The sequence below is a fragment of the Armigeres subalbatus genome, chromosome 2 (genome assembly GCF_024139115.2).
Source record: "Armigeres subalbatus isolate Guangzhou_Male chromosome 2, GZ_Asu_2, whole genome shotgun sequence".
NCBI classification, from domain to species: domain Eukaryota; kingdom Metazoa; phylum Arthropoda; class Insecta; order Diptera; family Culicidae; genus Armigeres; species Armigeres subalbatus.
This window is the reverse complement of record NC_085140.1, coordinates 332,364,172-332,389,344: the sequence shown is the minus strand read 5'-3', so window position 1 is coordinate 332,389,344 and position 25,173 is coordinate 332,364,172. Positions and strand designations below refer to the sequence as shown.

Here is a 25,173-nt window from a genome sequence, read left to right as displayed (position 1 = left end):
ACAATTTTGGCTATGTTTCGCTTTTGGCTAAAATTAAGATCATTTATATAATTACTAGGTTTAGTAAATTATTACATTAAGTACTCCTTATTTTAATCATCTTTGAACTTCTAAAGTTTAATGCAGCTTTTGATTAACGATACCGCACTGTGCGTCGTCTTGGGTCCAACCATGCCTTCTATAAGAAACCCGCGTAGAGCATTCACCAGCTCGGGTGAAGAAACGATCGTTCGTTGTCAGTTCGCTTCAGCGTCTTCCAGCGATCGGTCGAATCGCTTTATTTCACCGGGTACTGTACCAACTTCTCAACCGTTTCGCGCAGAAAGTGTAGGCCAACACCACCGGGGCCCGAAGAAAGCAGTGGGCTGCAGTGCCTTGCCATAACTGTTCCGCGTTCCGAATCTTGTCTTTCTTTTCCCGGCCGCTACTGACTGGTCGTCTTCTGTGAGAGCGCGCGTCGTGCACATTGCTGCGGTTGGCTGACTGTTGATTTTATTGATTCGAAGACGTATAGAAAAGGTGCTGCCGGTCTCGAATGGCGAGTTGAAGAAAAAGAAAGTTACCCCAAAGCTGGCCCAATCCAAGAGTGGTGTTTGTGGTGCTGGTTGCGTTGGCATCTATCTCGTGGCAAGCTTGATCTAAAGAAGGGCTGCTAAAGCCAGATTTGTCAGTGAAGAAAGTGAATTTGGTGCTTTTCGTAGGAATATTTCTGCAATAGTGGATGCACGTGTTAGAAAGTTGCTGATAAAATAAGCAAACAAAACGTATCAAAAAATGGCACTTCAGATGAACGATATGCTGTACGAAAATCCATTGGATCACTTTCTGACGCTGTTTGTGGATTTCTTCATATTCTTCTTCAAATCGATTTACTATACTTTGGAAACCTGCGTGCTGACCTGTATTCCATATAGATTCCGGAAAGTGAAGGTATGTTTTTTTATCATTGCATAGAAACACATTTCAAGCTCATTCAACCGAGTGCTACAATTTATCTGCATCAGATATGTTTGATGTTCTTGCGACAAATGAGCCTTCCAAATAAACGATAGATTGAAAATATATGTTTGATGCTGGTTTTCAGTACTGAAATTGAAGATAATGTGCGTGGAAGAAGAAAAGTTCTGAGTGGCACAGCTAAGAAATCTGATATTTCTTCATATGAACTTTGCAGTACACAAGAACTGGGTGTATACAAGTTAGCTTGATCGTTTGTTTGAATCGTACCTTTCTGCCTCTGGTGTACACTACAAGATAAAGTGTGTACATACATAACAGAATCACTAAAGAAACCAAATCATTGATAGAAGGTCCGGATTCCCATGGCGTTATACATTAATCTAAACTTGCCCACAAAAATTATGATTTGTCCTATTGATTATGATTTAAGTTATATAAATAGTTCATGTTTTTCGAGTACATTAAGCATTTCTTTATTACATTTGAACCAAAATCAGAAACAACTTTGTACAAAACAAATCTAAATATTTTATTAGTCCAGCGGTTCTCAACCTTTTCCTAGAGTGGTATTCTTTCAGAACTTTGCATAGCTTGAGATACCCCTAGTTTTTTTTTAAATTTACTTGGAGACTGACAATCTTTTCACTTAATTGTCTTTTATCAGACCGAACTATTCAATACGATTGAAATTAAAAAAAAATGGTTTTCGGTAATTTACGTATGAGGAGCGCTATAGCGTGCGGTTGGCCAGGTTGGCCCCCGCCAGTTTTTAGGAGGTGCCGAAATCAAGAATCTTACTTGATACTTGATGGGCTACAGCTCTTCGATGAACCTACGCCGAATGGAGTATCCTTCTCCACTGGACTCGATCCTGGGCCAATCGCTTCCAGTCGCCCTGAACATTGAGCGCCCTCAGGTCGTCTTCAACTGCAAAAATCCATCGTGTACGCGGCCTTCCACGAAGCCTGCGGCCTCTTCCGGATTCTCTACTAGATATTATCTTCACTTGACGTTCGTCTGGCATACGAACAACGTAACCAGCCCACCGTAGTCTGCCGTGTTGAATAAGCTTAATAATATCCAGCCCTATATACACCTGGTACAATTCGTGATTCATGCGGCGCCGCCAGATACCGTTCTCTTATTTACCTCCGAGTATTGTCCGCAGCACCTTACGCTCAAACACTCCGAAAGCTCTCAAATCAGCCTCCTTTAACGTCCATGTTTCATGGCGGTATTAAGCCACCGAAAGAATCAGAGTAGTGTACAGCGCGAGTTTTGTTTTCGTTTGCAGATTACGGGACTAAGGCAGGTTACGAAGACCGTAATAAGCTCTATTTGCAGCTGCAATACGCCTTTTCACCTCGCGGGTAACATCATTATCGCACGTCACTAATGTTCCAAGATACACAAATTCTTCTACCACTTCAAACTTTTCACCATCCAGCACCATTTCGCTACCACTACCACTAATGAACCCACGTTGATTGCCAGCGACGATATAGGGGAAATGTCCCGATCTCCATCTCACTGTACATATATCCATCTCATCGCTAAACAAAGAAATACGGCATCAAATTCGTCGCTTCTTTTTGTCAACATGCGTGCTCACTGCTGAAAAAAATCACAAAAATAATAAACAAACCAAATTCCTTTCCATTGCTTTGTTTTTGATGGGATTGAAATAGGAGCTATGAGATGAAGTGGCAAACCGTTCCCCTACTTCGTTTTGCTGGTATTGATCGTGAGTCCAATCCTCGCTGTCTCCCTCTTAAAAGGCACAAAAGCCTCTTCCACGGCACGGCGATCAATTCCGATAATATCGATATCGTCCGCAAATCCCAGGAGCATATGAGATTTTGTGATAATGGCACACCAGCTCTCCTAATCGCTCCCTCGAGCGCTATATTGAACAGTAGATTCGTAGTGCATCACCCTGCTTTAATCCATCTAAGGTCACAAACGAGGTTGATATTTCATCCGCATCCTTTACACTTGATTTCCATCCATCCAACGTTATACGAATCAGCCGTATCAGTTTCGCCAGAAAACCATGTTCATTCATAATTTGCCATAATTTATTCCGTTTCACTGAATCGTACGCCGCCTTGAAATCAATAAACAGATGATGTGTGTTATTCCTCGGTAATTGGCGCACTCCAGTCTGTGCCCTTTCTTAAAGAGAGGGCAAATGAGGCCGTCTAACCTAAGCTAGCAGGCATTTCCTCGTCTTCCCATATTTTCGACATAATATGGTGCAGAACTTCATGAAGCTGCTCACTGCCATGTTTGAGAAGTTCAGCCGGGAGCTGGTCCTTCCCCGCAGCCTTATTATTTTTCAGCTCTTTAACAGCTTTTTTAAGTGTAGGTGACTCCACAGCTTGTCCATCGTCGCTAATATTTATTCTGTTCACCGATGCACCGTCACTTCCTCCATTCAACAAAGTCGCGAAGTGTTGCACCACCTGGCAGCCACTTCGGTTTTATCTGTCAGCAAATTCCCTTGTTGGTCGTTGTACCTGACGGGAGATGGCGCTGTCTTTCTCCGCACGCCATTGACAGACTCATAAAACCTCCGCATATCATTCTGCTTCATTTTTTCCTGCGTCTCGCTAATCACTTGTTCTTCATATTCTTTTTTCTTCCTGCTGTGGGTTCGTTTTTCGGCTGCTCTTTCTTCCTTGTACCGATATCTATTCGATCGGGTGCCCGACACCAACATCCGGCTTCTGGCAACGTTCTTCTCGTCTATCACTCTCTGACACTCCACATCGAACCAACCCATCCTGGATCGCCTCTGTGCAGTGCCTACCACTTATCGTGCTGTTGTGCTCACCGCTCCATGGATTGGCACTCATAGATCGTTGATGTTCTCGCTAACGTTGATTGCACTTATCCGTTCGTCGAGCTTCTGGAGGTACTCAGCTGATACTCCTTCCGCCGACAATCGCTGGATGTTGTAACGCATCGTTCGCTGTGATCTTTCGTTCGATCCAGTTGACAACCGTGATCAGAATCAATGTTCGGACCTCTGAATGTCCGCACATCGATAACATCCGAGAAATGGCGCCCATCCATCAGAACATGGTCTATCTGGTTGCAAGTTCCACCATTTGGGTGTCTCCAGGTGTGCTTTCGGATGTTGTTTCGTTCAAAGTAGGTGCTACTGATGGCCATCCCTCTGGCAGCAGCAAAATTTACTAGCCGTAGGCCGTTGTCATTGGTAGCGGAGTGAAGGCTCTCCCTACCGATTATGGGACGGAAAAAGTCCTCTCTACCGACCTGAGCGTTAGCGTCTCCGATAACAATTTTCACGTCATGCTTTAGGCACTCTCCATAGGCTTTATCAAGACATTCATAAAACGTGTCCTTCACGTCGTCGGATTTATCGTTTGTCGGTGCGTAAACGTTAATTAGGCTGTAATTGAAGAATTTGCCCCGTATCCTCAACACACAGATTCGTTCGCTAATGGGTTTCCACCGCATCACTCGCTTCATCTGCTTGCCCATCACTACGAAACCAACTCCATGCTCTGCTTTTCCGCCGCTGTGATAGATGTTATACTTGAATGCAGTGTTGGTCGTGGGATCCACGGCTCGGAATTCACGTTCTCTGGATCTAGGCCATCGGACTTCTTGAATAGCAGCCACGTTCACTCCAACCTTCTGCAGTTCACGAGCTCACTCGTCCAGGTTCATTTAGGGTCCTGACATTCCAGGTACCGAGTTTCCAATCATAGTCCTTATTTCGTTGCCGGGTCGGTTGCCAAAAATAACGTTCTCTTTTTCTTCTATCTCCATTTTTCGTGGTATTTGAAAGGCTTCAGTAAGCTACCTTACCGGGGTCGCGTTACCTACATCGCGCTGGTGGGGCTGCCACCTTAGGTATAGCTGACGCGATACAGCATTTCGTTGATCAGCCGCTGGGTACCAGGCAGACACTGTTTGAGCCGCACCTCCTGGTGGACAGACGCTCGAGGCGTACCTTCTCACTCTAGCTGATGTCAGAAGGACAACAGTGCCCAGGCTGCACTACCAGCTAAGTACACAACCCTTAGCTGGCGGTCTTTTGTCATCGGACGACCCGTGGAAGCGTGAGATAGGGACTTGTTGGGACCAGAGCTCTATTAGGCGCTCCTTCTTTGATGTCAACCCATCCAACCCATTGGGATCTATAAGAGTTGAAAAGCTTGAAAATATTTGTTTTGTAAAATTGGATGGCATTAGATGAGAGAGAATTTCCTTAATGTTCTCAGTGTTCATTACGGATTTTTCCTAAAAATTACAAGATATTGATGCAAAGTTGTTATTTTTTCCTAGCCTTGCTGCTTCTGATAGTGACTCCGACCATCAACCAACTCACTTTAGAGTTGAATTTTATTGACTCAACAATCTACAGAGCCCAGTAAGGTACACCGGGCTAAGTTGAAATGCGGGGTAAGTTGAAACAGAAGCTATAATTCAGCAAGGAAATGACCGAATGTTCTGATAATTTTTTCAACAAGCTACTCGCCTAAACGCATCTTCTGACGACCATTCCCGAAAGATTGCTTTCAAAACCAACTCCTGCCATTGTTTGTTTTTCGTCCTTTGCAAAATCCAAACCAACTATTTGACGTGCCAATGAAACAGGTCTCAAACGATGTTTGGAAGGGTTTTTTATCAAATTTTCATGGTAGGTAATCATTCACTGTTGAATAAGCATAATGATTATGAAAAATCGATGAAAGAACCGTTTTAATTTTTGTATTTTGTTCGTTTGATATTGCTCCGCATGTTTAACTAATCGGGGCAAATAGAAATGCGTGGGGCGGGGCAAATTGAAACAACGATTCAAAACGTCACCCTCGCAATTAAAAGTTTTTTTTCAGAAATTCAACATGGTCCGTAAATACATTCGAAAAACATAAATTTGTAAAAACATGCAAACTTCTGAACATAATTTTAATTAATTTCCTCCCATTCTGTCATGAATGCAACCTTCCTACAATATCCACCAGAAAAAAAAGGGGTCATGTTTAAGCTGCAGTTTTGAGATTCTTAATTTTCTGAGCACTGACTCTCAGAAAATAAAACATAGAGTATGTAAACATTTCGTTAACCCCACCCTTCAATTCCCCAGCTGCCTTTTTCTCCCATCGAAGAGTTTATGAGAGATATGATGGCTGGAATTAATTTGCATTTGTGAAGAACAGAATTAATCAACTGCGCAATATACAAGTGAACCAAATAATGAAGCATCCTGATTAGCAATCCGAGTGGTCACCAGTAGAAGAAAATCAATTTGATACATTTTCAGCGTAGTGTGTTCTCCAGAATTTGGTCTCCGAAAATACGCTTGTGACTTTGTTGTATACTGCCCTTATTCGCATAAGAGTCCCATGTCACTTTCGCCAACTTGAGTAATATGCCGTTGAATTTATCAAACTTGTTTCATATGGAGAAATACAAAAAAATCTAATAAATTGAAAAAAAAATGGTATCTTTCCAAAAAATTTACATAATATTATTTATCTGTATTTATTGCTGTGGGACAATTACATGAACCATACTTAAGTTTATTTTTTGTGTAAAAGAATACCTATCAAAATCTGGAATCTGATTTCTATGCGAGAAAATATCAAGATGAGACAAGAAAAGTGGGATTTGTTTTCAAATTTCTAGAACAAAGCCTACTATTTTATCAGTTTTTCTTAAACAGGAGACAATTTTAAGCTAATTTACAAGGGACTCTTATGCGAATCCTGGCAGTATTATAGTCCCCTTTACAACCTCGTGCTTATTGAGCCTCACTGAGTACATACATTTTGTTATTAATGCGGAGAAATTAGCTTACGTCTGAATATAACGCAGTGTTTCAACTTGCCCCGATTCGTGGGGCAAGTAGAAACGACGCATATAAAAAATAATTTAAATATAAAAAATATTTATAAAAAAGTTTGTTAAGGTTGTTTATTTTTTATGTATAATATTTGGCCCGAACTAGCAAACACCGCAAACTGATTCAAAATATATCAACGGGTGATTTTTTTACAGCACTTCAAATTTCAACTTTGAAAAAACCATTTCAACTTGCCCCGGTGTACCTTAGTGCCCCTGAATAGGTTTTTTCTTAATCCGAATAAGCCCGATATAGATTTCGGTCACCAACCAACCCACTCAAGAATTGTTTTTTTCCTGATGCATTGAACTAACTACATCCAATAGTGTCTTCAAACCTTTGACATACTCCAGAATTGGATTTTTCTTGATATTAGTCTCAGCAAACAATTTAAGTTGACTATGCTAGTTTTTTTGGCTGAAGAAGTATATTTTTGACTAAATATTTAAGCGCTTTACCAGCTTCCAATGGTCGTTGGGGTAGATCCGATGGCGGTTCGGGCCATTAATCAATCCATTCGAACCATACACATTTTACACTTTGCATCATCGCAAAACATGGGATGCTGAGTAAAACTTTGTAACGCTGACCAAAATTCCACGAATTTAAATAATATTACTAGGTGTCAGCTCCTAAGAAATTTTATTTCCTGTTCTCAGAAATATGACAGATGTTTGTGATACAACTTCTGAGTGGTAAGATTCTAGGTATTTTAATTTAGAAACAAAGATTCTTCTTCTTCTTCGATGGCACTACATTCTAACCGGAACTTGGCCTGCTTTTCAACTTGGTTTTCTATTGGCATTTCCTGTGTTTTTAATTGAAAGCTTTTATATGCCTGCCATTGCATGAGTTAGGGTGGTTCAAAAAATCGATTTTGCTCCACAGTGCTCATCTGATTCTTTACCATGTTCTGAGTGTCCTCTGAAAGTTTGAGCTCATTTGGATTAAAACTGATTTAGCACAAGCCGTTTCAAGTTTGCATGCAAATTAGTATGTGGAATTTTATTTTTTCATTATACTGTTCATGACGTTTTTCCATTAAGCACAGATTAAAAGAAAACCTACATAGCTAAAAGGGATACTCAACAGCTTTCACCCAACGAAAACCGCATGTTGATTAATCGTCCCAATAATTAGTAATCGATTTTAAGACAGGTTGCGAATCTTTAGTCATGATCGTTAAACTTCTTTGAGGGCATCACTGAAATGTGCAGTGCAACATAGTAGCCTGAATTTGTGGGTGCTATCTTTCGCGCCACGAGCAGCAATGTTGCCTGTTGGGGAGCTACGCAATTAGCTCCAGAAAACCACGGTATGGATTAAATTCGATTACTAATTATTGGAACGATTAATTTAGATGCGGTTTTCGCTGAGTGAAAGCTCTTGAGTATTCCTTTTAGCTATGTAGGTTTTCTTTTAACCTGCGCTTAATGACGAAGCGTCATTATCAGTATAATGAAAAAATAAATTTCCCCATACTAATTTGCATGCAAACTTGAAACGGCTTGTGCTAAATCAGTTTTAATCCAAATGAGCTCAAATTTTCAGAGGACACTCAGAACATGGTAAAGAATCAGATGAGCACTGTGGAGCAAAATCGATTTTTTGAACCACCCTAATGAGTATGTATCTTGTGTATGTGTATGTACATATGAGTGAGTTTGTGTGGCAAGTACAACGGAAACACTATGCCCAGGGTGTCGAGAATGTTTCCAACCCGAAAACATCCCAGACCAAACCAAGAATCGAACTCACCATCTCCGGATTGGCACTACGCCTTCACTCGCAAGGCTATTGGAGATTCCAGGAGAAACAGAGATTAAAATACAGCTATTTGTGCCCAAACTTTCCATGCATTGTTATACAAAGCAGATCATGCTGAAGGTGACTGATTCCAAAACGTAACCCGGTTTGGGCTAGTCATTTTCAATAACTAAAGATGTCAAGTCAGTCATCGATTGTCTTATAGGTTTTAATTAAAAAACGAAGAATTCGGACATTTGAGCTATAAAATAATGGTTTCTGAAGGTTTAAAAATGGTGGCGCTGTTGGTTGAGTGGTAGGCATGCCTGCCTCTCATTGTTATTTTCTAGATAGAAGAATATTAGATCATGACAACTATCGGAAAGGATCAACGATGGTGCACAATAATATACCGTAGGGTGTGTACCCGGGTAGAAGAAAACAGCAAAAAAATATCTTCTAATTTTGGCCAAAATAGGTTCTCCTTCATAGCTCCAACAAAGTACAACAAACTGCCTCGAAATCTCAAAAGAAATAAATAACTATACTTCTTTCAAAACTAACATCAAAAGTTTCTTAAAAAATCAAATACAGTTAATTATTTATTAAATAAATTAGAAATCAAAAAGAATTGCGTTTAATCAATTTGTTTATTATTTGTGCTACTTTAACAAAAATATGTATCAATGTTTACTATGAATAACTTAATAGCAAAATCTGACATTAGTTTGTTTGATATAGTTGCTAAACTAGCAAAAATAATAACACACATTGCTCTAGCAAATAGCTAAAAAAAAACAAAAAAATAACAGTTAGTTAGCATTGCAATATCAGCTGAGCGCATGATATCAACTTTGCTTGTGCAAAAATATTATCCCTAATCAAAGAGCACTCTGGAAAGATACTATCATTTGAACACTTAATGATGATACTGCCAGTGCGGTTCGGGGTTTGTTCGCGTTGCGAGAGCGTTGGTACAACAAAAGCAGTAAAAGAAACTTTTCTCCATGGTTTACTGAGGAGATAGATAATTCAAGACCGATATCCCAGCATATCATCAGTATCTTTGCTCAGAAGATCGAATGATGGGATAAATTGTAATGCCTGGATTATGCATATACGATAACTGAATAACCAATTTGGATATGATAGCAAAATTTATTTGGATTTTGTTTGTTCTACTGTTCTACTGTTATAATTTCCTTTTCAACCTGAAGTAGGCTTCCGTCACCTTAGTTACGTGCCATGATATCAATGTCGTCGGCGAAACCAAATAACTGGATGGACTTGGTGAAAATCGTACCACTCGTGTCAATCCCTGCTTTTCGTATAACCCCGACTCTAGAATGCCCCTGAAGCTCGAACTAGGCACATCACCCGATCCATCGTCGTCAACCGTGTCAGTTTATCCGGAAATCCGTGTTCGTGCATTAGCTGCCATAGCTGGTCCCGATCAATTGTATCATATGCGGCTTTGAAATCGATGAATAGATAATGTTCTCAGAATTTCGACAATATCTGGCGAACGGTCTGTGATAGAGCGTTCGACCATGAATCCTGCCTGGTACTGCCCCACGAATTCTCTTGCAATTGGCATAAAATATGGGAGAGTACTTTGTAGGCGGCGTTCAGCAATGTGATTGCGCGGTAGTTGCTACAATCCAACTTATTCTTCTCTTTGTAAATGGGACACACTACACCTTCCATCCACTCCTGCGGCGAAATCTCTTCCTCCCAAATCTTGGTAATGACCCTGTGCAGCGCTCTAGCCAGTGCCTCACCACAGTGCTCAAATAGCTCTCCTGGTAGTTGGTCAACCCCAGGGGCCTTTTATCTTCAGCTTTCTCATCCTTGCGTTGATCTTGTCCAGCACTATTAGGCCGGTTCCCTGCTCGTTGGTGGTGCCACAGAGCTTTGATAGAAGAAAGCCGCTCGATGCCCGCTTTTCCACACTTTCTGTCCTGTCCAGCAAATCTCCTGCAGCGCCACGACGTCGAAGTTGCGGGAATATAATTCTCGCTTAACTTTTCAAAAGGACCTAAGTTACACTTTTTTCATGAATTAATTTTAATACAGCAATCAATAGCTTTCATGTTGTTCTGTTAATTGCGCTATTCGAATTAATTCATGAAAAAAATGTTACTTAGGTCCTTTTGAAAAGTTAAGCGCGAATTCATCGTAGATTATCCTGTCGCAACCTGCGAAGCCTAGCGACTTGCAGTTCCATATTCCAAGCATCCAATCGTGATCCTTTATTCGTCGCCTAGGTCGTTGCCAATTATATCAAAACGTATTATTTATCATATTGCTCGTAATGATTGCTTTAAAGGCGACTTATTGGGTCTGCGCAAACCTCCTGTCTCGTCGGAGTGCCGTCGTGTCATGTCTGTCAGGTCCCACCTGACACCAGGACTAGGGCTTGTGCGCTTGTAGCGACACACAGTCGCTTAGTTGGGGCCTACTTGCGAACACATACAGCTTTTTATAGAAGTTTACCAGGGCCCACTGTCAAACCCCACTACATCCTAGGCAAGCCCCACAACTTGCAGATGACCTGGGGAGGGATCGTGAAGCCCTTGGACATAGTCCTTGCTGCCCCAGTTATTTTTTGGATGCAATCAATCAAATCAAAATTTAGAGATTAATTTACAATGTTCTGAAAACTCAAATCTATGTACATAAAAATGAATTTCTGTCTGTCTGAACCTTATAGACTCCGAAACTTCTGAACCGATTGGCGTGAAAATTTGTATGGAGAGGTTTTTTGGGCCGAGAAAGGTTCTTAAGATGGTTCGAAACCCATCCCCTTTTGGAAAGGGGCTCCCATACAAATGAAACACAAATTTGTGCATAACTCGAGAACCAATCCGAGAATAAATCAATTTTAGGCGAAACGAAGTTCGTCGGGTCTGCTAGTATGAATATAAACATTATATGGAAGATTTTGATCTGAAAAATTTATTGGAGGTAACCGCAGGGTCGTGGGTTCGAATCCCATCGAAGGAAAGTGGTTACTTCCAATACATTTTTCAAATCAAAATCATCCACATAATGTACATATTCACATTTGAGTTTTTAGAACATTGTAAATTAATGTCCAAGTCGGGTGGTCCAATACCCGTAAAACAGGCAATTAACTTGGGTTGAACTGAAAATCTTGAGGTTTTTTATTTTACAGAAGAGATTATCTCGACTTTCTTTCCTTATGCCAAGTGGGCGTGTTTATAAGAGACATTGAGGCTCACATATCACCCATGGGTTTCGAGATAAGCAAGCACTGTTTATGTTCATATACATTATTTCAAATCTCTATGCGATGTTTCTTTTCTAATATTGTAGTACAGAACACGTAGATGCGCCGAAAGCTTCTCTCCAAGTTACATCATCTAATTATAGTCACGCCTTATACCTCTCATTGGTGATCCAATCGTCCTCCTTCGCCTGAGAAAGCACGGAGACGACCACAAGTTCAACAAACTGCGGCATCTCTCCAGCGCAGCGCCAGTAGCGCTGGTAAACTCGCAACCGTGACTGCAACCAACCGGTTGGCTGCGAGGTGAATGAGTTGCAACGCCGTTGTTTGACAAACGGTAGCTATCTAATGAATGTGACCCAGTTTTCGTGTGGCTTTCGTTCGAGTTCGACATCTCACAGGTTGTTATGTTTGTTTTATTTTGGTCGTCTTCTTCGATTAGCTTCAATTTGTGATCTTTTCGGACTGGTTTTCGGACGGAGGTAACCGATTGAAGTAGGTGAATGTTCACTTTCTACGTAGGTGAGCGTTAGACGTTTATTGAACAGTCACGCTCGTGGAGCCTGCAGCAAAATCAATTTTGTTTCTCATGTTCTACTACGAGGATTACAACGGCGTATATTTTAATTAAATTGTGCTTCTAATTTGATTTATAACTAGCAGACCCGATGAACTTCGTTTCGCCTAAAGTTGATTTATTGTCTGATAAGATATCAAGTTATGGAGAAATTGGTGTTTCATTTGTATGGGAGCCCCCCTTTTCAAAGCGGGGAGGGATGTCGAACTCTGCATACAAATTTCCACGCCGATCGGTTCAGTAGTTTCCGAGTCTATGAGGTTCCGACAGGCAGAAATTCATTGTTCTGTATATAGAAGGTAGTTGGCCCAGCAAACGTTGTCCTGCATAGTAGGTAAAAATGCGCATTGTGAAACTGCTAATGCAAAAGAGAATATCTAATAAAAATTGGACTTTTCAAAGGAATTTCTAAAGAAATTTCCGATAGATTTCTCTAAAAATAAATGCCGAAGGTATTCATGTAACAAATTCCGTAGGTACTCCTGAAAAAAAATCCGAAAAATTTTACATTTACCCAACCGGTGATTGTTCTTCTTCTTCTTCTTATTGGCATTACATCCCCACACTGGGACAGAGCCGCCTCGCAGCTTAGTGTTCATTAAGCACTTCCACAGTTATTAACTGCGAGGTTTCTAAGCCAGGTTACCATTTTTGCATTCGTATATCATGAGGCTAGCACGATGATACTTTTATGCCCAGGGAAGTCGAGACAATTTCCAATCCGAAAATTGCCTAGACCGACACCGGGAATCGAACCCAGCCACCCTCAGCATGGTCTTGCTTTGTAGCTGCGCGTCTTACCGCACGGCTAAGGAGGACCGGTGATTGTTATATTTGCTAAAAATTCTGAATTAGGGGTCGTGCACTAATAACGTAAGCACTTATGAGGGAGGGGGATTTTACATTTTCTCCACGCTCCATATAAATAAAACTAATTTGTATGGGAAAAATCTTACATAGGGGGAGGGGGTTCGAAAAAAAAATATGCTTACTTAATTAGTGTATGACCCCTTAGAACCTACTAAAACCTGTATAAGAACTGGGCATATGCGAAAAAGCTTTTCTTACAATATGTTCCACCACTTGGTTGTAGGTAGTAAAGCCGTCTTCAGTGTCTCGTACGTAAGTCGACAGTCGAGACACTGAATATGGCCTTACTGATGAGGTCGGAATACGTTCGACATTGTTCCATTAATTCTTTTGAAATTTCCTCTAGGGATTTGTTCAGAAAATCTTCCGGAAATTAATTCGAAGAAAAATCCAGAAATTCCTTTGGAAATTCCTCAAAATTCAAAGAAGGAATTAAAAGAACACTTCGAAAGTTCATTCGAAAATTTTTTTACGAATTCTTTAAGGAATTTATTTAGGAGAAATCCTTCCAAAATTTCCTTAGGAACACCTTGAAAAAATCCTTTGGGAATTTCTTCGGAATATATTTTAGAAACTCTTTTGGGAATTTCTTGATTTTCCTTCGATTTTTTCAAAACTTCCTCCATGAATTCTTTCGAAAATTCTTTCATGAATTCCTTTGGTCTTTTCCTCGGATTTTTTTTTCCCTTAGACCTTCGGAGATTCCTTTAGAATTTCTTTCGGAATTGAGCATACTGTAAGGAATCTCTTCAGAAAATGATTTACAAATTCTTTCAAGAATCCTTCGGAAACATCATTTAGAAATTTTCCTTCGAGAATTCCTTAAGAAGTTTGTTCCGATTTTTTTAGAAACTAATCCGAAAATTCCTTTTGGATTTCCTATATCATTTCTCAATAATTCCCCGAAAGAATTCTTTGAACAAAAATTAAGGAATATTTTGTGCAGACATTTTGGAATGAATTTTATATTGATTCACTAAAGGAATTTCTGGAGAAACTTACGAGGTTTGAGAGAAACATGGGGCCGTACACATATTACGTAAGCACTTATGGGGGGAGGGGGGGGTCTGTCAATATCTTACGCGCCATATAAATAAAAAATCTTTTGTATGGAAAAAATCTTACATGGGGGGAGAATTAGTGAAGGAATTTCTGCAGAAAGTTTATAAGAAATTCCTGGAAGAATTTCCAAATATATTTCAGGAGGAATTTCATAATGATTTCCTGAACGAATTTTCAAAGAATAACCTGAATAGGTTAAGGAAAAAAAATTCTTAACGAATGTTTGAAGGAATTATTGAAGGCATTTTCTAAAGAAATATTAAAGGAATCCAGGAAAAAAATTCCAGTGGAAATTCCAAACAAATAAATTTTGGAATTTTCAAATTACTTTCTAGATTTCTTTCGAAAAATAACTTCAAAAACTCCTGCAAGAATTCCTTCTGAAACATCTGAAGGAATTCCTTCGGGAATACTTCCAGGATTTTTTTTCGAAAATACGGACTGTAATAAAACGAAACTCTTTTTTGAATCTGGAATTAAGTCTTCATGCCAAAAACCAAACAAAAATATCGGGAAAGGAATTGATCCATCATCATACTTCATCGAACCTTCTCAGGAATTCCTTGGGAATTTATTTTAGGAGTTGCTTTGGAAATTTCTCCAGGTGATTTTTCGTGAATTTATCCAAAAATTTGTTCGGGAAATCCTCGTTAGGAAAATTTTGTGAAAAATACCCCCAAGAATTAATTTGTTCAGTCATCCCGATTTTTTATTCAGGCATAACAAATATTCCTCCAGTGATTAATTACAAAATTCCTCTAGAATTTTCTTCAAAAAACCTAAGCAATTAATTACAGAGAAATCTCCAGAGTTTCCTTAAAAAATTCTTTCGAAAGTTCCTTCAAAAATGTTTCTAAGAATCCTTTTAGAAACCCCTCTGAAATTTCCTTCAGAAATTTCTTAAGCAATATTGTCTTAAATTCCTCCAGGTACGGACATTCCATTCCAGCAACTCTTGTAATTACTTCGGAATTTCCGAACAAATTCCTAAAGGAATTTCCGAAGAAACTCCTGAAGAAATTTCCATCGTTCTAGAATTTCTCTGGGCATTATTCCAAGAATTCCTTTGGAATTCCCTCCAGGAATTCTTTCGGAAAATTCTTTGTAGATAGATCTTGAAATTCTTTTGGAAATTAATCAAGATATTCCTTTGAAAAATCAAATTCTAAGAATTCCTTCGGGATTTCCATAAGGAGTTGCTTCAAAAATTCACATAGAAAAACATTTGATAAATCTTCAAGAGTCACTACCGTTTCGTTTTTTTTTTTTCAAACTTCTTCAAAAAGCTCTAGGGATGCATTCAAAAATTCCTTAACGAGTTTTTCAGGATTTTTTTTCAGAAATTTGTAATCCTTTGGAAATTTCTTTAGGAATTACTTTGGAGATTTGGACGCAAATCCTATGGAAAATTCTTGGAAATACCTACGAAAATTGTTTTAGAAAAACCTTTAGAAATTCCTTTAGGAGAACTCCTTCGAAAATTTATTCCCAGCACCAGGTACGTAGCCGAACTCTCGTAATCCATTTTCGGAACTAACTCTCCCATATGTATTTTTGTACAATGCTAACCAAGTAGGATGAATATTTAGTATTGTCTGGCCCCTACACAATTGGTTTCATCAGTATCCGCTAAGCTGTGGAGGACGATAGAGGTCCTTCGTAGCTTAGTAGCGAAAGCACCTGTCTAGCGTACTGGTTTCGTGGGATCAAACCCCACCGACAGGAGTGGCTATCCTCAAATACCTTTTCCGAACTAAATCTATCACATGTTGTGCATATGCATAAATCGAGTTTCAGACATAGTAATTAATTTCCACTCCGGGTGGCTTAATACCCGGAACATTGGCAATTGACTTTGAATAAGTAAACTGAATTATTTCAGGAATTTCTCCAAAAAAATTCTTCAGAAACATTAGAAAGAAATTCTTGGAATTCCTTCAAAACTTCTTCAGAACTTCATCCATGAGTGCTTTTGATTTTTTTTTCGGGAATTCCTTCGAACATTCTTTCGAAAATTTATTTAAATCCCTCAAAACTTTCGGATATTCTTTTGATATTTTTTTTTTGCGGGAATTGCTTTGGAAGTTCTTTCGGATACTTAATCTGGTGTTACCTTTGATATTTCTGTAAGAAACTCTTCCTAAAATTTGAAACCATCAGAGACCCAGGGAGTAGAATTTAGGTCCTAGACGAGGACCAGCAAAGCCCCAAGCTGCTGGTCTAGAGCCACGGCCACTTCTGGGGTGGGCACTCAAGGCCTTCTTTTATTATTCTCCCTGGTCCTCAGGGTCGTTTTAATATTTACTGTGTTGGTCTTTGTAGATAATTCCTTTTGTAATTCTATTTAGTTTTATGTGGTGGAAAGGCGGACAATAACAAGGTGGACGGAAACATCGGAAAACAAGATTTTTGGACTTTAGACTAAACGGACAGCTGTGGTTCGGAGGGCCATACAATTTTTGATGAAATTAATATTTGTTTTGTTTTATTTAAAGAGTGGGGAGGGGGGATGGGTTAACAGGGTGAGCTCACTGGTATGTTGCGGCCGTTGCTGCTACTGATGATCGATGTTGTTTTGAGGCTTCTTATGTTTCTTCTCTGGATCGTTTCTTCTGGCTTCTTCTTCACCGCCAAGCTATCACAGCATAAAGGGGGGGGTGTATTTCGACGGTTAGGCCTAAGTGACGAACGGCCATTGTTTCGCGAGTCCGGAGGGTGGTACCGTAGCGCACACTGTTCTGGTCGGGATTCGAGCGAGCTGACACCATAATTAACTGGCAAGGTACAGACTTTACGGAACGTCACTGTAGTAACACCATTGCCACTTCCGACCACACGTCGCAGCAGGTTTTTTTTCTCACTCGCTCGAATTGTTCCGTGCGTTCCGATCAAAGCAAGCTTGGCTCGGATGGCACTAACTTTTGCAAAATGGTGTCTTTTGCCAACCGCTCATGTGGTTTGCTACACTTTGATCCGTACTATTTATTTTAATTATTTAAAACTGATCGTGACGTTTTAGCTGTTTATATAAATAGGACTAGTTTTCACAAAGTTATCACTAACACGCGAATTTCCCCGGATCGTGTATGCAACGGACGAAACCGGACCGTCTTTCTTCACCACTCCGGACCAAACTTGTCATATAAGAGAGCCCCTTGCCTTTTGAGAATCCCTTTTTATATTTTCATCATGACTTCTAGAAACTTCTGCAAGTCATTCTTCATGTGGAAAGAGTCGTATAACGGATGCGTTTTCAGTGCAACAATGGTCTTCTTACAGACTAAACAAAATTGAATTAATTACAAGTAGGTGTCGTGTCAAACTACTAATATTTAAATTCCGATTGTTGGCTACATGCAAAACCTTTACAATCCTAGCCGGACACTTGTTTTCCTTTTTTTTCTAGTTAATATTTTTTTATATAAATGTAAATAAAGTATCTCAATAAATAGATTAATTATAAAAAATGAATAAATAAATACACTGGATTCTGTTTTTACACGATTTACATTTTCTCAATTTTCCACTCATCCTAAATGTTCAACATATATTAATAATCATGTGATTTTTCTTTGATTTATTCTGGATTTTTTGAAACGTATTGCGAAGAGTTTGGTGGCAAATTGAAGTCACACGATTAAAAATACGAGCGAAAAAAAATCGTGTAAAAACAAAATTCTGTGTAAATAAATAAATGAAATTAATAAATAAAGCCTCTGAATAAATAGTGAAATAAATAAATAAATAAATAAGTAAATAAATGAATTAGTAAATAAATAAATAAATAAGTAAATAAATAATGCATCTGAATAAATAAAGAAAATCTACAATCGGAATACATAACAAAAATGAATAAATAAAGACACCTTAAGCTACTAAGCGTAAAATAAACATTGTAATCAAACACAAAAATGTGGGAACAGACGATTATTATACACTTAGACATTTAAATTAGAAATATAAACATACAATTTGAATAAAAAAATAACAATAAATATTCTCCAGACCATCAGCTGGCCTTTCCAATACATAACTACATTGTTACCAAAAACGGTTGGTAACAAATTCATTTAGTTTTTCTTATTGAAATAACATTCTTTAATAAATTTCCGGAAAATTTCTTCCAACAAAATTTCCGGAATAATTCTTGCAGGTATTTCGGAAGAAATTTCGTTTGGTTTGTTTTTTTTTTCTTTGAAAGGATTTCCGAGCAATTTTCTGGAGAATGTTTCTAAGGAATTTCCGGGAAAATTAAGAGAGAAATCCCTGGAGGAAATTCCGAAAGAATTATTGGAGAAATGTTCAAAGAAATACAAGGATTTAGTACCACACTGTTGCATGAAGTCACCAGCCTGGTATGATCACGGTCTTGGTATTGATGGTAGTCTTGGGACCTCTATGCATTGATGGTCCCAAAAAATATGCTAACAATATTTTCCACTGGCCAAGGCATTTGCGATGCGGCCAATTTTTAATTTAACGACAGGAAAATTAGATTTTGGAATATTAGAAGTACATCCATTGATTCATCCTTACTCTCTCGATACTCCTCTTCCAGTATTTCAATAATTTCTTCTTCTAACTCGTCTATCTGTTCAGTTACTCCAGATTCCACTACCCCAGCATATGTAGACGTTTTTCCTTTAGGTCGATTCACTTGTCTTGCCTTCGGACAAACGTTTTGTCGGTGGCCTTCTGCTTGGCAAAGAAAGCATTTCTCCTTGAGTCCACTATAATACACCTTTGCTTTCCATTTCTAGATCTCTAACGATGGGGGGATATCCTTCTCTATTTCCATGTGAACTCCTCGTATGCCGGTGAACAAGTGGTCAAGACCAAGCTTTGACGGGAATTTTTCGCGAGTAATCCTATGAACCTTTCCGAACTTGCCAAACACCGATGATAACTCATCATCAGGAACCTCAGGTGGAATATCAAATATTCGCACATAGTCGATGACTATCCCTGGTAAATCCACTGTTTCTCCATTAGAGTAGTGAAACTTTATAACCTCCGGATTCCGCCTAAGGGTGTCTTGCATTGCACTTTCCGACGTGTACTTGATGCTCAAACTTCTGTCGAATCCCATTTTATATACGGTTTCCATTTTCGACGAGTCAGTGTCCAACATTTTTAGAAAACTGGCAATTTCTGTCCAAGACGGACGAGGGCATCCTGGTGGAAATCTAAATTTTACTGTGCTAACAATTGCTCCACAAGCCATTTCAGAGAGCAATTATTATATGCGAATGGTGTGAACAAACGAGTCAAACAAAACTACCGAGCATCAAAGCAAGCTTGATATGAACAACAATGGAGCGCTACCAAAATATCAATCAAACCAATCGTGTTAGCAGTCAAAGATATGTGGTCAACCATCAAGGACTAAAGTAAAAGATTTTCAGCAGACCTCCGCTTCCCTAGCAGCATGATAATCTCCACAATTCTCATATGTATCCGAGAATTATTCTCATAAGAATCCGAGAAGAATTCTCCTCGGAGCCTCTGAATCCGAGAAGAATTCTCCTTGGAGCCTCTGAAGAATTCCTTTCAGAATCATCGAATTATTCCATCCGGAATACAGGAGAACTCAGACTGGATTCCTTTCGGTATCGTAGATACCCTTGAGAATCTGTGGGGGATACCCTTCAAAATTCCTAAAGGATTCTTTTCAGAATCTCTATTTAATTGCCTCGGTATTCCTCCAGAGTCGTTCGAATATTTGTTTCGTTTGGAGATTTGCTTCGGAATTCCTTCCTAGAATATTTAATTCGAAGTCTCTCGACATTTTGCCTCGGAATCCCTTTATGAATTGCTTCGGAAACCCTCGCCGATCGGAATCCCTCTGACGATTTGCTTTGAAATCCCTCGAGGAATAGCTTCGCAATCATTCGACGATTCGCTTCAGAATACATCGACGGTTTGCTTCGGAATTCTTCGAAGATTTAGTTTGGACTCTCTCGACGATTTACTTCAGAATCCCTCGATGAATTGCTTCGGAATCATTCGATGATTTGCTTCGAAATCCCTCGACGATTTGCTTCAACATCCCTTCGCAATCGCTGGAGGATTCTTTACGGAATCCCTAGAGGATTAATTTACTGTCCCTCGACGATTTGCTTCTGGATCCGTCGATAGATTGCTTAGAAATCCTACAACGATGTTCTTCTACATCCCTGAAACATTTGCTACGAAAACCCTGAACATTCACGTTGTAATTCCTGGAGGATTTCAGACGGAATCTCTGGAACATTTCCGTTGGAGCTCCTGGAACATTTCCATCGGAATTCCAATCAGAATCTCATTGGGATCCCTGAAACGTTTGAATATGACAGCGATCCGTCACAGTGTGCGGGACCAAGCCGAGCGCTACAACACTTAGTCGCAATAGCAATAGCTATCAATTTGAGTCGTTGTAGTAATCATCGGCTGGTAAACAAATGCTCTTCGACACTGTGGGCTACAACAGAAAAAAACATGCCTCCTGAGCCGACGTTCTGATATTCATCACATTACCACTAAGATAGAATGAGGTTTTAAATTGTTTGAGAATTTTTGAAAAGAAGCTCAAAATAGAGAAAATAGATGAAGGGGCTATAGCCCCCCCTGAGCATCGGGGTTAGTTACGCCAATGAGTACATCTATGTATCGACAAACATGTTTTGGTGCCATTACTGTATCAATCACAAGAAGAGATCATCTTGGATACATAATTAATCCCATAATTTGGCAAATGTCTTTAAGTGGAGTGGATTTCTTTTAACAGATAAATCAAGTCCATTTTGCAAACTTTGTAGATAAAGCAGACATCCTATCTGCCACTGTTACTCTATTCGAGAACCAAAATACTTGCCTTACTCAATACAAACAATCTATCAGACTTTCAGGTTAAACTATAAAGAATTATTAGGATTTGAAAATAAACCAATTTGGCCTTTTATTAGACTTGAAACAACATGAGAATGTTCAGCTCATAGAGGGATCAATTCTCCCCAATATGGGGATCAAGTCTCTCGCAAGTTTTGAAAATGCCAAATTTTCTATATTTCGGAAAAATCGATATTTTGATAACTTCCATGAAAAAATAATCGCTTCCAATGTTGTTTTTGAATAATTATATAATTCTTCATCAAGTCCACTTAATACCTTATAAACTTATGCATGTTATATCAAGATATATCCGAAACAAAAAGCGGTGATCAAGTGTGTCCAGTTTTCCCTATATATAAAAAAATATGTTTGTGTGTTAGTGACACTAAAACTCAAGAACGGCTAGATCAATCTTGACGGTCAGATGATTTGTTCATTTTCGCCCAACGAAGGTTTAGTTTTATGTACGCGGTCAGGACGAGATGGCTTTCGTGGGTTCTTGTGGTGGTTCAATCCATAACGCGCACATAAACTTAGAATTTAACTTTATTGAACTAACTAAAACGTGTACATGTTAAAATACTGGACATTGATTGACTGTTACATGTGGCTAACAAAAACTGACGTCTACTGATGACAGCATAACATAACTGTCAACAGAGAGCCTAAAGCCTGAACATAAAGAAGCAGTGTTGCTAATTTTCTATGATCGCAACATATAGGAAAAAACAAAAATGGAAAACTCGAAAAAAAAAATTGCGCTACCATCATCACACAAAATTACCACGTAGTAGGGACGCTAGAACTCCACTTTAGCAGAACTTTTTTCATGAGCTTACGATTTGGTACGGATGAGTTTGGCAAAAAAATGTGTCTCACTTATTGGTTTTCGAGACTATGACAAAAAGACAAAAATGCCTGTTTTAACCCTAGTAAATATCAAAATCCGATTTATTGTGTAAATCGATTCTTAAGCATTTGCGTGCGATATATTTTAGGACAAGACAAAGTCCGTCGGGTCAGCTAGTTATAATCATATAATTTTTATAAAGCAAGCAAGATGCTTGGTTTCACCAAAAGATTCAATTACAATTACAATGATCCTTACACAATAAAATATGTGTATGCTACACATGATTGACCTAACTTTGTTTCAAATTCCGAACACCACCTTAAAAGCAAGGATGTTAACGATCATTCAGTAATTTGCGTTAGATCATATAGTTTGTCAATAGCACATTCCAGAAGCTGAATTTCAAAATATGTTGTATGGTGGACTTCTGGTGCGAAGGTTTTTATACAACTTTGCCCAATGGTTCGTTATTAGAATTTAACTAATAACGGAGTTACAGCGCTAGTTGCAGTAACTACAACTAAATGATTGACATTTTGTTATCATTTAGTCTAAGTTACTGAAACTATAGCTATAACTCTGCTACTAGTGGAATTCAAACAACGAACCATTAGGCAGAGTTGTAGAAGAACCTTCGCACTAGAAGTCCACCATATAACATATTTTGAAATTCAGCTTCTGGAATGTATTATTGATAAACTACTAAATGATCGAACGCAAATTACTGAATGATCGTTAACATCCTTGCTTAAAAGCACTAATATGTAAAATTTTTACGTTATCTCATTGTTAATCTGTTCGCCAACCGAAAAATATGTTTCTTTATGAATACATTAATGAAATGTTTCAAATAAATCTTCATGTGATGAGTGATCGGAATATGAGTCTATTCGGGATTTGAGCCAAAACGGCATTTAAATTATTGTTAAAGTGTTGAACTTTTCGATCAGTTCGATAGATCAAAATTTCATAAACCATAATCTTGCAGCCTCGTTCTCCTAACCCGGGTCAAGTGGCATTTCATTATGGAAGCCCACATGTTGCGTGTCTTTTTGTTGTTTTCGCCTTGTACTTTCACGTGGGTTTCTCCCAGTTCATGTGATTTTGATGACAAGTATTTTACACTCAGCGCAAAAAGAGACCATAAGACATGACGTGATTACATCACCGCAACCACGAATAGACCATGGATTGCTGATTTATAGCGAATTTTGCGGCAAGTTTGACCTATTGGCATTTAACGCTAGTTGACATAATTGACCTTTCTCTATTGGAAGCATAGCTAGGAAATCGGATTCAAGTAGTTGCAAAAGTCAATCATTATGCATTGTACTGCATGACAACGCGATTCAATCAGCAGAGAAGGTCTTAAAAGTTAAGAGCCTTATAAATCTAAAACGATGCTGAGATGTGACAAGACGATGATTGGCTCAAGGCATTGTGTGGTGAAGTCTACATGGTTAATAGTAGGAGGGTCTCCAGTTGAGTTCCTCAAACGGATTGCACATTATGAAAAGAAGCTATTTAATAATTCTTTACCTGATCGTCAAAGTACTCAATGTTTTGTATTTCATCGTACTGATTGTGTTATAAATTTTAGTCAAATTATGAATAACAATCCTGATTTATTAGAATTTTCCTTTGATATTAATTTCATTATTCGATGCATCAGAAACCTAACGAAATTGTAAATGACATTTGCAATGGTCGGAATAGGTTGTATGGCAGTGCGGACATTGTGCAAGAAATCGGCTGCAGAAATGGGCTAAGTACAACATGCGTCGAAATTAAATGCAGTTCAACAAGTTTCTTTGGTTATTCCCTATTATAATGATGGGCGATCTGCCGTAACGTAACGCACTAATGAACACGTGCACAAAATCATCTTGATATTGTCAGATTCGCTGATGCTCCGCGTGGTCGTTGTATATTTTTCAATTTCACACGCTGGGCCCGATGAAACGGCGCCACGGGGTGCAGAAAACGTGGCGCCTTGTATTATGAGCAATAAACCACGTAAAATTTGAAGCGTGTTAGCCTAAAATTTCCCACAAACCTGCTGGCGATAGATAGCGCAACTTGTCGAAGGGAAACACATATTAGGTTGCGCCCATTAAACACCAGTGGCCCGACCTAAACTCCTAAATTAGTTAGATCGTTTTCCATTACTCCAGAAATTTCTTATTTTTCGACTGATAAACCGGTAGCCATCATCAAATGTGGTTTTTCATATCTTCGACCGCAAATTCCAACTGAACAATCAACTCAACTTGCAACATTGCCGGCATAATTATAGTTAGCTTCCCATGTCCATCAAGTTGAACCATTGCATTGCCATAAGAAGCCAGCGATTAGGCATCGATAGACCGTGACATCCATAGACAGCGGGTTGCAGTAATTACTGTTTTTTTTTCTCTTCACCCATCATTTCCTCCTGAAGGGTATTGGAATTGATGTAAGATTATAACTTTTCATTATCAATCTTAATAAGACTGAGACCTTCAAAATAGCGATCTACAGAGGAGGTTGGTGAAAAATGCAACCATTGAGTTTTTTATGTTTCCCCCGCAATGTGTGGATACTCCGACTCAAAACTACACGGTCTTCAATCTTTCAGTCTATTTAAATTAAATATGTTTGAAAATCGCCAGTAAGGAAAGGATGACATATGGATGTCATACCCTAGTGATACATTATAGCCCATCTTCCCGCACTTCGTTAAGTGACTAAACTTAAGCCGCTCTGAATATTTTATCATAAATTTTAAGCACGTGGATTTCGCGATGGGTGCGTACTGCGTAGGCCATTTATAAAGATCCATTCATAAAAACGTGTGGAGATTTTCCACTGCGGCCACATTGATGCTAACGAATGCTATCACCTGTAGGTTCGGGCTGATCATGCTCAGTTAATAAAACACCGGCACGAACCCGACAACAGAACATCAGAACATCTCCGGTTGTCGGTTATGAGAGAAGAATACGATAACCAACACCGAGTTTTTTGGCATCATTCCGTTCTAATGACTTCACATTCATCTCGCCATGGCAGGGGCACCCAGAGCGAACGGTTCAATATTTTTGCACATGGTTTCGATTTCA

The 25,173-nt window shown here is 39.0% G+C and overlaps 1 protein-coding gene across 1 annotated transcript in view; it reads left to right on the top strand.

Annotated features, from left to right (window-relative positions):
• The first annotated feature begins 224 nt into the window (after positions 1 to 224).
• LOC134212766 (estradiol 17-beta-dehydrogenase 11) overlaps positions 225 to 25,173 on the top strand; it is a 74,964-nt gene continuing 50,015 nt past the window's right edge. The window contains exon 1 of the mRNA XM_062690908.1: positions 225 to 930. Within this exon, the coding sequence (XP_062546892.1) occupies positions 775 to 930 (156 nt within the window). The 5' untranslated portion in view covers positions 225 to 774. The remainder of the gene's footprint in view (positions 931 to 25,173) is intronic.